This window comes from Bombyx mandarina, chromosome 09 (genome assembly GCF_030267445.1).
Source record: "Bombyx mandarina strain Sakado chromosome 09, ASM3026744v2".
Taxonomy (NCBI): Eukaryota; Metazoa; Arthropoda; class Insecta; order Lepidoptera; family Bombycidae; genus Bombyx; species Bombyx mandarina.
This window is the reverse complement of record NC_143216.1, coordinates 8,755,465-8,768,956: the sequence shown is the minus strand read 5'-3', so window position 1 is coordinate 8,768,956 and position 13,492 is coordinate 8,755,465. Positions and strand designations below refer to the sequence as shown.

The 13,492-nt window shown below is 35.7% G+C and overlaps 2 protein-coding genes and 1 long non-coding RNA gene across 3 annotated transcripts in view; 2 read left to right on the top strand and 1 right to left on the bottom strand.

Annotated features, from left to right (window-relative positions):
* Positions 1–392: 392 nt before the first annotated feature.
* Positions 393–7,749, bottom strand: LOC114239811 (uncharacterized). Its single transcript, XM_028170208.2, has 6 exons — positions 7,363–7,749; positions 5,523–5,723; positions 3,409–3,605; positions 2,883–3,094; positions 1,738–2,027; positions 393–600 (listed from the first exon to the last, which is right to left on the bottom strand). The coding sequence occupies exons 1-6, from the start codon at positions 7,734–7,736 to the stop codon at positions 483–485; spliced, it is 1,392 nt and encodes a 463-aa protein (XP_028026009.2). The 5' UTR covers positions 7,737–7,749; the 3' UTR covers positions 393–482.
* LOC149502331 (uncharacterized) overlaps positions 747–13,492 on the top strand; it is a 134,286-nt gene continuing 121,540 nt past the window's right edge. Inside the window, exon 1 of the long non-coding RNA XR_016323562.1 lies at positions 747–778. This is a non-coding gene — a long non-coding RNA (uncharacterized LOC149502331). The remainder of the gene's footprint in view (positions 779–13,492) is intronic.
* On the top strand, positions 9,558–13,123 carry Strip (striatin interacting protein). The gene has a single exon (XM_028170113.2). It carries the CDS (start codon positions 10,357–10,359, stop codon positions 12,811–12,813), a length of 2,457 nt encoding a protein of 818 aa, XP_028025914.2. The 5' UTR covers positions 9,558–10,356; the 3' UTR covers positions 12,814–13,123.

Below are 13,492 nucleotides of genomic sequence, written 5' to 3'. Positions count from 1 at the left end.
GTGAGCTCGTCCACCCATCTAAGCAATAAATAAATAAAAACTTAACACCAGGTGGGCTGTGAGCTTGTCCACCCATATAAGCAATAAAAAAAAAAAAATTTCAAGACAAAAAAACCGCCTTCAGAAAAATGGAAATTGTCAACGATGTGGTCGATGTCAATTAAAATGTAAAAATGTCTTATTATGGATACTCAAAAACTACTGATCTGTCTGACTATCAGATCATGATAAATGGTGCTCTCAAATAAAAAAAAATCGGTTCACGTAAAAAATAATCCTGAATTAATACAGATTAAAGAAACAGTCGAATTAATAACCTTCTCTTTTTTTTAAATAAACATAATACAAAATTATTAATGTACATAATTATGCGAGTGTGGCTAATAATACGGTTTATAAAATCGAAATGTTTATTTTGCAAAGAATAGTTAAAAGACCTTCAATGTGGTTTTGTTATGTAGAATATAAACTTTTGTACTCTATCAATTGGGGTCACAATCGACTGAGGGATATATTTTATCACATGAAGCACCACCCAAGCCAAGTGCGACGGCTTGCAACGCACCCAATGCTCCTCCCCGCAACCATGCCACTGCTGTGCTAAAAATCAAAGTTAATAAATAGTTTATCTTATTTTCCTCGCTTAATTTTTATATATAAAACTAGCAACCCGCCCTCGCTTCGCTTCGGAAACATTAAATTTTATTATTGATAGGCGAAGGCCGCCATGTTGCGCGCGGTTACGGGTGACGCCGCGGGGCGAAGCTAGTCTAAAAAAGTAGCCTAAGTTACTCCTTATATCGTCAGCTACCTATTAGTGAAAGTCTCATCAAAATCAGTCCAGCCGTTCCAGAGATTAGCCGGAACAAACAGACAGACAGACAAAAATGGTAAAAAATGTTATTTTGGTGTAGGTACCGTATATATATGCATGTAGTAAAAAGCGTTTATTTCAATACTAAAACAGTTAATAGACGAACCTCAGAATCTCATCCACTATTACGCGGTTACCAGTGCCCATAGACATCACCACACAAACGCCGGCATCTAGCGTGAGTTTTTTTTTCCCTTGTAAGTATACGAGCATACGGCCCACCTAATGGTGAGTGGTTACCGTCGCCCATGGACTTCATCAATGCCAGTGGCAGAGCCAAGCCGCTGCCTGTCTATCTCCGAGTTCCATTATTGATGGAAGCTCTATATTTCTACCAAATCTAAACTGATGTTTATCATTTTACTTAATACTAGTAAAAATCGATATCATGCCGGTATCAGTGGTTATTGCAAGCATTTGTAATTTACATAATATATGTCGACACGGCTATATCCCATAAAACATTTTTAGCGCGCAAACAACCAGGACCGTACCTATAAGGTTTCAATTTTATATATTTTTTTTGTTTAGATGGGTGGACAAGCTCACAGCCCACCTGGTTTTAAGTGGTTACTGGAGTCCATAGACATCTACAACGTAAACGCGCCACCCACCTTGAGATATAAGTTCTAAGGTCTCAATTATTGTTACAACGGCTGCCCCGCCCTTAAAACCGAAACGCAATACTGCTTCACGACAGAAATAGGCAGGGTGGTGGTACCCACCCACGCGGACTCAGAAGAGGTCCTACCACCAGTAATTACGCAAATTATAATTTTGCGGGTTTCATTTAATCGAATTAAGAATGCGCCAACCGATGAACAAGCATATAATTTCATAAATTAATTAGTCATTATACTCACTGCCAGACAGGCAACCAGAAGCGATTACCATCGCGAAGATCTCTTGCGAGCTTGTTTCCTAAGCACAGTACTCTGTACAGACAAGCCGTTGAACGTGGTTTTGCGGCCATCAAGGCGTAACGAACAAGCGTGTTCATTGTCGATATTGAACCTTGCTGCTCAGGAATTGGAGTTGCATTTTCCTCCCGCGTGTAATGCAATTGAGAATCCCTTTTAACTCGAAAGACCTCTTCAATGTTCACTGAATCACCGCCATTATCTATTTGCATAACGGGAGGTTGTTGTGGATTCTATAAAAAAATTCAGTGTTAATACTGGTCCCTTTTTATTGGAAAGGCGACTAGCTAACGTCTCGTTTAAGTTCAAAATTCTAATGATACAAATATCTACAATATACTTAAATGTCAAAAATCATAAAAATGTAGAACTCGTCGAATTTAGATTTCTATTGCTTAAGTTCTTTTTATTTGAGTTTTTTTCTTTAGCTCCGGCATCCATTGCACACGTGTTTTTCCTGCTCTAAACTAGCTGAGGAGCTCAACTTCGACTTCGGTGCTCACTGACCTAAAGGTAAAATAGCGTAACGCCCTCAGCTACCTTGAGATATGAGACCGAAGTCACAACTGTATTATACTCGTATAACTTAACAGCTGTTCCAAACTGAAAAGTTTGATTGCTCCGCAACAGACATGTCTTAAACTACCAGTAAAATAAATATTTCATATAAAAATCCCTACCTATTCGCTGATAGCCTGAGAGGCTATTCCAGCTACGCCCGGACTGTTAGGTGAAACATGTCTTGTCGGATCCCCGGATCCACTTTCGGTGCTTTTAGGCTCTTCAAGTACTGGTTACCTTCCTCATCGTCCTCGTCGATTACGACGAAGAATTCGACGAGCAAACTAACCCATAGACACTACCCACTGAGATTCTCGTCAAATCTTTGCAGTAGGTCACAATTCCGATCCGATGGTAGATTCTCCGAAGTATTGCTGTTGCTAGGGCTAGTATTATCAAATTCTCTCAGGTTGGGCCTCTGAGCTCACCTACCTACCTACTAAAATAATCCCTTAGGCTTCCAGCTAATAAGTAGGAAAAAAAGGAAATCAACGTCGTTTTATGCGCAAATTTGAACTTGAACTCACCGTAGTAATACACATTAAAACTTGTAGCACAAACATTCCGAAGGACAAAAAGGCTATTCCAGTAAGCGATACATCAAAAAGATCAGCTAGTCCTAACCCATGCGATTCCCGTTCTACACCATATTCGTCTTCTGCTGTATGGTGATCTCGTGGCTTAGATTGATGGTACATTGGCGGTGGGGGAGGAGGCATAGAATATTCGTATCCACCACCTGTAGAAAAGAAGTATTTCCAGAATATGACGTCAATTTTGGGGTTACAGAATGTCCGAATCATTGACTCTCAAATATTTCATTTAAAATCTTTCATTTAAAAAGTAACATTTGTTTTCACTTTGTTGAGCTATGTCGGTTTTTATGAAATAAAAAACATACAATGTTAAATTGACATTACCCAATTGTTTAAAACGGGCCGTTTTTAACAATTTGAAGTGAAACTGGACTTGACTAGTCCAAAAAAGCTAGACCTGACATTAGCAACATTAACAATGGTGAACACATTGGTGGCAAAAATAATTCATAATTACTGTATTTGGCAATATCATGAGCGGCTATTCCGGGCTCAGCATAGTTCACTTCGCCACCTTCGTACACCTCGTAACCTTCTCTCGTTTGTAAATTAGGAGTGTGTGGAGTGGCCACAGCAGCAGACGTATTGAATTTCCCAAATTGTAAATTGGCTGCCTTGTTATTATTCCGATTAACATCATTCAGAGAGGCTACCCTAAAAGTATTTAGAAATTATGCAGCAATATTATTGATGATGATTCTCGCAGTATTCTACAGTAGGAAAAAGAACTTTGAACGTTTTAAAAATGTTCAAAAAGAAACTTATTTCGTGGAAATTTTCAGGAAATCATAATCGTTATAACGTTCTGTGTCCAAATCTTAATTTTAATCTAGTTGCTGTAATTGCGTAAAATATGTCATAACGTACGATTAATAATTTCTATTTAAAAAACCTAAATAAAATACGCAGCTTTCTTTGTGAAATTTACCCCAACTGTTTGACTTAAAATGGAATATGATCACGTTTGATAGACGTATGCAAACATTAAGTGTAATAACTAGGAGAGGCGCCGATGTAAATTACTTTTACAAACCGCGAAACATTTAACTCCGTCTGTAAAGGATGTGAATTTTCGGACATTTTCTAGCGCACTCAACATATACAAGCCTGGGATGGCGTAAAATAAACATATATATACCTAATATACATATGAACATATACAGCATCAAAATCATTATTAATGTCTTATCAATTAGTATTATTATCAATGTCTTATCCAATATTTCGACCAGCTATAATCATTAAGTAACCCTTAGTTTCATAATAATCAAATTGATTCATAAAACATTGAGCAAATAATAAATAAATAAATAAATATTTACTAACAATCACGCCACGTTAACTGGTCCCGTGATAAGTTCGTAAAAAACTTGTGTTACAGGTACCAGATAACGAATATAAATGTAAGATTTTTATTACACATACATATATTTAATATACATCCATAACCCTGGAGAAGACATTTATATTTATCATACAAATATCTTCCCTTGGCGGGATTCGAACCCGCGACCCCCTTGTGTAGTGACCATGTCACTTACCACTACACCAGACGGCCGTTGGGTCGGGTAATAGTCGGGTAATGAGGAAATGAATTAATCTTATTATAATTTTGAAAATTCAAGCATTGTATGTTTATGAACAGACTAACTCACAGCTTATACAGTTATCCACTCAGTTGTTTCAGGATTTTATCCCTTCATCATCGTTCGTGACTATCATCATCATCATCATGTACTAGGTTTGTATTTACATACAGAACTGGGTATCGGCCAAAAATTTTAAAAAGTGCACCCAAGCAATTCGTACATCCAAATACCAAATCTAACCAACGTGATCGGTCGGTGATGATGACTTCGAGTTATCGAGTTAATGGAAACTATAATAGTATTAGAGGTTTGTTCTATAATGACTACTAAAAGCATATGGAATGTTTTATCGGAGCTGGTGGGTTAAATTTTTAATGCAATTAAAAGTATAGTATAGTAACACTAGCCCTAGCTAGACACAGCCCACTGAGTTTCTCGCCGGATCTTCTCAGTAGGGTCGCGATGTGGGTAGATTCTGCGAAGCACTGCTCTTGTTAGAGCTAGTGTTAGTAACCACGTCAGATTAGAGCCCCGTGAGCTCACCGACTCGTTCCACGAATCTAGTATGAGCCCTCGAGGCTACTAGGATATGTAGGTAGAAAAAAAATAAACAGTAGGTATGTAACTTCCTTAACTTTTTTTTTTTATTGCGTAGATGGGTGGACGAGCTCACAGCCCATCTGGTGTTAAGTAGTTACTGGAGCCCATAGACATCCACAACGTAAATGCGCCACCCACCTTGAGATACAAGTTCTAAGGTCTCAAGTATAGTTACAACGGCTGCCCCACCCTTCAAACCGAAACGCATTACTGCTTCACGGCAGAAATAGGCAGGGTGGTGGTACCCACCCGCGTGGGCTCACAAGAGGTCCTACCACCAGTAATTACGCAAATTATAATTTTGCGGGTTTCATTTTTATTACACGATGTTATTCCTTCACCGTTAATTCCTTTACAACTTTACAATAGGTCAAAAACTTACTTGGCCAACCATTCTTGGTAATTAGCAGATCCTATATCGTACAAAAAATTGTTTCTAACGTCTTGTGATCTCTTCGTAAATAATTTAGAGTCTTGCCACTGAAATGGTATACCTACACGATTTTGCAAGGCGCTTTTGCCCATTTCTTCTAAAATTTGTTCTGCCACGTAATTACGACAATGGTACTCGTTCATCATCTTTCTGATTAAAAAAATAAATAAAATACGAGCATAGTAATGGTTGAAACATATAATAAATAATTAAAATTTTATAGATGTATGAATAGTATGTACGAAAATGGAAGTTGCAATATATTTAAAGCAATTCCGGGTCTAACTAGAGGTTTTATATTTGCTATCAAGAAATTCATCATTTTATCAAATATGCATTCTGTTGTGCTTAAATAGGTGGATGATCTTACGACCCTCTTGGTGTCAATACCGTCTCCGTCTTTACCATAAGGGCACACGGGGCCCGTGCCCAGGGCCCCCATTCTCAGGTCCGAAGGACCGACAATTTCTCTCACGCATTTATTCTCAAAACATTTTTGTCGGCCACATTACACTTTTTTCACTTTTTCACAAATCAGTAATCTTATCATAAGGTATTTAGGTAGGAAAGTAAGGTATTTACAAGGCATATACTACGACATTATATCGATGACTGCGCCTATTCCTACTGTACTAATTAATAATATTTCCGAATGCATCCTACCTAATTTACTAAGTACACCATCTAACTAAAAAACCAGCAGCATTCTAATATCATTAATGACATATTATATCATACTGTATTTGATTACCTATAATAAATGGTCCTACTCAGTAAAAAAAATGTTATTATAATTCGCTTTTTTGACTTTCCAAAAGGGCCCCAAATTCTTGTGTGCCCAAGGGCCCCAGCCTAATTTAACACGTCCCTGCTTGGTGTTATGAGGCTATCGGAGCCCACTTACATCAACAGCATAAATACCGCCATCTACCTTGAGATAAGAGTTCCAAGTCTCAAGTTTATACTACAACCGCTGTTCCACCCTTCTAACTGAAACACATTACCTACTAGTTCACGGCAGAAATAGGCAGGGTGATGGTACCTACCCACGGAATAACCTTATTTATCTATTCCGAGTACCTACCCATGCGGGCTCACAAAACGCCAGAGCACCCATAATTACGCAAATTAATTTTTTTGTGAGTTTGATTTTCATTACACGATGCTATCCTTTTGTCGTGGAAGTCATTCGTGAACATTTGATAAGTACGCATTTCATTAGAAAAACTGCATACAATTTCTAGTATACATTCCCTCGGGTTCTATAATCTGTCTGTTTTTCACTCAAGAGATAAAATTACATACAGCGAAATGCGGTGAACGAGAATTAATTATTTTGTATAACGGCTATCTAGATTTTTTAAACCTAAAAGCATGACGGCGGAAATAGATACATATGGATTCCATTTGGCGATCATAGTATGCTGGTATAATAATCAGAGAACGCTGTTTTCCATTCTCTTGTGAATCCCTTAATCTCCTTTTACAATACTGACGGAAATAAATAGGATGTTGTTATTCTAGGCATCAAACAACCAATAATAACAATATTATTGAGTATAATTAATGAAATGTACATTCTTAGTAGAAGACCTTATCACGATTTAAATATTATTCTTTAGATGCAAGATATTTACCGATAATCATGAGTTAAATCTATTGAATTCCATTTCCGCTCAATTAGCTAAGTATAAATTTCTTATTCTAGATTAATTCTAGAATAATTTGGAAATCATAATTATTGCATATAATTGGCGGGTCTGCTGTAATATAAATTTAAATTATTTACCTGTGAAAAGCCAGTGTAGACAGGGCAGCATCAATAGATCCATTTACTGGTGGAAGAAAATTATATTTGCTGTTGGTTAAATTGGACATTTGATTTTCTTTATCTTCCATGAAATACGTAGGCATGAGATCCGTACGTAAAATGTCGTTCACGTTTAAATCGTTTTCAAGCGTATTCGCTCTATATATTAAACGAAAGAAAGTAAAGAAAAATCCCAAAATTTTGTGAAACATTTTGTTCTTATGCTGTATGTGCAGCCACACAGAAACAAATGAACAGCCCGTGAGCATTAGTAAGTTGTGTAGGTATATTACATGGATTATAAAGCGGAAAATCTTCGCCGAGTAAACGTTGAGGTTGAAGAACGTTTTCATCTAGATACGCACGTAACTGTTCATTAAAATAAGTGTCTTACAGGTATATGTTGCTGTGGACAAAACGTACCTTTTTATTTATTTAGTATCCAAATTCGAAATTATTAAAATATTATATTAATAAATCATCGGTATTATTAGTATATTATAATAATGAATTTTGATTATTCAGGTTATCATCACATGAAAAGCTGTATGCCTAAGTCGGTGGTTGAATGTAATTGATCCGAGACCGACACTTCTGCCTATTTTTATTGCAAAGCAGTCATTTTTTAACACGCTTTTATTAGCTTGACTTGCATCTGATCATTCAATCTAACTTGAAAATTTCACAAGTATTTAAAGTCCGCTGACTAAGCATTTTTTGTCACTTTGGACTGATATCATTTTTAATTTAATTAGGGCAGTTATCTAAGGGTATCTGTTATCTTACTTTTTTAATTAAATATTTTATAAATTGAAGCGCGAGAGATACGTTACACAATACAATTATGATTTCGACCTCATGTCTCAAGGTAGGTAGGGGCCTGACGCAGCTAGCCAATACAATAAAAAACTGAGATCCTCTTTCGATAATATAATTTAAAATGTTTGTAATTGAAAAGTTTAAAGGAGCCTAACCACGCTAAAGATGTTTAAAACATAAGCTTGCCTAAACAAATCCGGAGAAAAAGCATTCAATACCTTGATGTCGATCTATCAAGGAATAACCCCGTTTGGAGAAAGGTCACTTTGTCGTTTTTTGTACCTAGTTACTGAATCGAAAATGGTTATATTTAGAAACCAGCACAACTAGCCCTTTCTGTAGCGCGCCTAGTTTCCTACAAGCTCTCAACCTTGGAATAGAACCTTAGGTACGCAAATGCCAATCTTAAAATTGAAATAATTATCAAAGTAATTTTGCTAATACAATTATAAAGAAAAGTGGCTGGAGCAAACGACCCCCTCTGCTTATTAGTGGGCTTTGCGAGGGCGGTAAAAGGATCTATTGTTGTATGACAAATGTTCCAGTGTCATACAAACGACGTTTGACGTGAGAACAAACCATATTGCTCTCAACCCAGAATAGCAGTTTTTTAAAGAGTGAAAAAATAGATTTTCGTTTCAAAACATTTGTTGGAATTTTATTTTCAGGATACCTAAAATAATAGCTGTCGGTATTTTTATTGATTAGATAGATTGTAATAATAAATAAATGTCCAGGATAAATAGATTCGTCCAAAAGGCTTTACAATCTCTCAGTGTAAAAAAATTGCACGTTGTGATCTCAAGTGGTTTCAAATTTCAATGATAAAACAATTTTTTTTACTTTGTTTTTATGTTCTAACCAGAATCTCGAGGATATAAAAAAAGTCATTTTTCTTTTCAGCTTGCTCTTTATACAGGCATGCTTTTTTTTGTTTTTAAAGCATATTTCCTAATTTTATTAAAATATTCTATGGATTCCTTGTTAGAAGTTGATATTTTCAATATAAACATTGCGAACCAAAGTATTTGATAGACGTGTATTAAAATGCTGGATTAGTAAATAAAATAAGATCACTGGACGCGGCGTTTTATAAGAAAAAGTGAATTGAGCTCGCTATAAATTATTACTAATTTTTTTTTTTAATTTCATATCTTTCAACACCTACGGTTTAATCTTTTCTGATGTTAAATTATATAACTTAATAATAAAATTTGCTCCATTTTACTTTTTACATTATGTAACAAAATCTTGGCATAGGCCTTTGTTACGAAATTTTTGGCTGTATGGGCTATATTCTCTTTTCATATTTGATGGAAAAAATATGTCAATAAAAAACTGTCAATTATCTATAGTCGGATTTTTTATTAGACGAAGTAAACTGACGTTTACTGTGTTGTCAGTTTTTGATGAAATAAAAATAGTGTTGTGACAAAGTGAACGATTGAAAAAACTCCTGAATTAATGAAATTGCCTCGATTGTCTAGTGAATAGTTAGTGTGCCGAACTGCCGATATCGGGCACGGGGTTCGAATTTTAGCCGTGCTTTGTACATACCAACGAGTTTTCGACGAAACATTATGTTCCTATGGTATCTACCTGTACTGAATACCGAGTGTTTTAAACATTAAGAAAAACATTGCGAGGAAGCTTGTAAGACTGTCCTATTTCCAATGCATCATATAGTTGAAACTATAGATGTATAAAATATAACAATTATAGGTACATAGGTAATGAAAAAAAAAAAACTGATTGTAGTTACATACTACTAGTAACATATTATTATATTGGATCACTTTAATACAATTTTATTGTAAAATATAAATAATATTCTTTTATAGTTTGAAATTAATGAGTAACTCTTCACACTCATTGTTCATTTATGTGATTGAACGAGAACTGAACGCATCACTATTACTTTAAATATAGCAACATTATTTCACAAAGTGACATTAGCTACTGTCAGCTGGCTTCGTCTAATTAAAAATCCGACTATAGTGCTCTACTTCTATTCTATGTTGTAATCTGTAATTAATATGGTATTGTTTCGAATTGCTTCAATTTCGGATTTAATATTAATGTATACATTTTTGGAAATATAAATTAACATCGCTGAAATGTTGACTTTATAAGTTGGATGACATTGTATACAAAATGGGTACCAACGGCAATGGTCGTCGCGGAGGTACTAAATTACCGGATGTTCGCCGTCCCCTGGAAGAAGGAGATTGCGTTAACGACATGGAGAGCCCCGAGCTTGACTTCGTCTACGATGACTGTGATACTCAAGCCAACGAAATTGCTGAAATATATAGTTACACGGAACATCCCGAATATCAGCTAAACGTTAAGGCTTTTGAGGATATAATGGAAGAATTTAATCATCCACCGAGTTGGCAAAGACTAACAAAAAAACAACAACAAACTGTAGTAATGATGCTATTGGAACATCTCGACGTAGCTATCTCCGAAATTCGTATGCGTGCTATTCGTTGCATTCTCTATCTGGCCCAAGGGTGCTGGGCAGAAATGCAATCGGATGCCGAACAAGGACATTGGGCTCGAGTGAACATTATGACATTATATGAAATGGGAACATTTTCAATATTTGTGGAATTGCTCAACCTCGAGATTGTTCATAGTAGCTCAGCTATAGCTTCAAGAAAATTGGCAGAATCGTTAGCTGACTCTACAAACTTGCGAGTGATACTGACAGTTCTATATCTTATAACTGAATACATGAGAACAGAGAAAAACAATCCAGATTCTGAGTATGCACATCTCGTGAAAAATTTTACTGAAGAATTAGGCACACCATTTGGTGATGAGTTGTTACCTGTGAAACTATTAAGTATGGTTACGCATTTGTGTGCCGGGACTACACCACACTTTCCAATGAAGAAAGTTCTCTTACTTTTGTGGAAAGTGTTATTAGTTTACTTGGGTGGCTCAAAGGAACTAAAAGAAAGAAAAGCAAAGTTGAGGGAGCAGCATGGGCTCCCTCCCATCAGTGAAGATACGTTGGAAGTAATAAAGGGAATGAGAGCCAGTTCACCACCTCCAAATGCTGCAGATGTGTTAGAAAATCAAAATCCTAGTCAAAGAAAAGTAAAGGAAAATGAAAGAGCCCTGAGGAGACAAACATTTACTAAACAGACTTCTCTAGATGAAACTGATGAACAAATATTTGTTGACAAAGAAGACACTGGAAATGGATCTGAAGATTATCCTATGGAGTTTCAGTCAATGTCAAGTGACAATCAGCAAGGTGAAAATAGCCAAAATTGTCCATATTATGTATACTTTAAACAGTTGGATAGTCCACCACCCCCACCTCCACTTCCCCGTAGTCTGCCATGGCAGTCAAAGGTTCGTCAAAAAGATATTGATATGTTTCTAGATAATGTCCGCATTAAGTTTGTAGGCTATTCTTTACCTGGTGATAGACAAACAATAGCTGGACTGCCACAGCCCATCCATGAGGGTATTGAGATATTAAAGAAACACATGTACACAAGTCTATCAGAAATCCAAGTTGAGAGAGAAATTGAGATTGCATGGAGTCCTCTTACTAGGGGAGAAAAATATGTAGAAGAAACTGAAGCAGAAATTCTATATAGAGCTATGCTACCTAATTTGCCTCAATACATGATTGCTTTGCTAAAGATACTCTTGGCTGCTGCTCCCACTTCAACTGCAAAAACATATTCCATTAATATTATGGCTGATTTGTTACCTGAAGAAATGCCAATGACAGTTCTCCAATCCTTAAAACTAGGCATAGATGTAAACAGACACAAAGAAATTATTGTGAAAGCTGTCACAGCAATCCTATTACTCCTCTTGAAGCATTTTAAACTAAATCATGTCTACCAATTTGAATTTATGTCACAACATTTAGTTTATGCAAACTGTATGCCGCTGGTTCTCAAGTTCTTCAATCAAAACATACTGTCTTATGTAGGAGCCAAAAATTCCATCCCAATATTTGATTTCCCTGCTTGCGTTATTGGTGAACAACCAGAATTAACTAAGGAATATTTAGACATTGGAGATTCCTCTGTTCCGTATTCATGGAGAAATGTATTCTCATGCATAAACTTATTGAGAATTTTGAATAAATTAACAAAATGGAAAAATGCTAGGATCATGATGCTAGTTGTATTCAAAAGCGCACCAATTTTGAAAAGAACACTAAAAGTAAGACATGCCTTGATGCAGTTTTATGTACTGAAATTACTAAAAATGCAAACAAAATATTTAGGAAGACAGTGGCGAAAAACAAACATGAAAACAATAAGCGCAATATATTCAAAAGTTCGTCATCGATTAAATGATGATTGGGCATTTGGAAATGATGTAGACGCAAGACCCTGGGACTTTCAAAGTGAAGAGTGTGCATTAAGAATCAGTGTAGACAGATTCAACCACAGGAGATATGGTACAGGTACAGAACAAGAAATTGATCTGACTCCCTTGGACACAGACATAAACAGTGTCCTGGAGAGTAACATAGAGTTAGATGAAGAGTTCAAAGAGAATTATGAATTGTGGCTCGAACAAGAAGTCTATAATAATGAGATCAACTGGGATGTCTTATTATCTACATAAAGTTTAACCTTTTTGGCCAATAGAGGAAAGGAAAGTTTGGCTTGCAAGTTGAGGACTGGTTGTACTTTCTGTATTATCTGTTGTTGCTATGAGAGATAAGGAAAATGAGAATGCTACTATTACAGATAGATTATAGGGAAGTAGTAATAGCTCGAGACCTGTGTCACATAATTGAATCTACTTAATTTTTAATTGGCTAGACTATTATCATATAAAACTCTGTTTAAGAACAAATAAAAACATAAAATGTAGACCTTTGACAATTTTGATGTTAAATTATATTATTAAATATATGCAAATGTAAAACTAAGTGTCCTTTTTTTTTTGTTGAATTTCACTTATCGTCTGTAGTGAAGTTTAAGGTTTTTATGTACTTGTGTTCAAAAAAGCTTTGTTTAATTTTGAAAATACCTAATAGTTTTTACATTCAAATTATATCAATAGTCTGCTTCTAATCTTATTAAAAATAATTACAATGTAGTGACCCACTGCTGAAATGGTATTAAAATTTGTAAATACTCTTAACATAATTGACTCCAGTCCGAATATGACGTTGGTTTTATTTCTTCATATTGGTTCACGTTTTATAAGTAGCTTTGGGCCCTGTCCCTAATTCCAGTTTCAGGATAGATATTATTTTCTTATTTTGCTAGATACCTAGCTTTTTTTCCTTATCTAT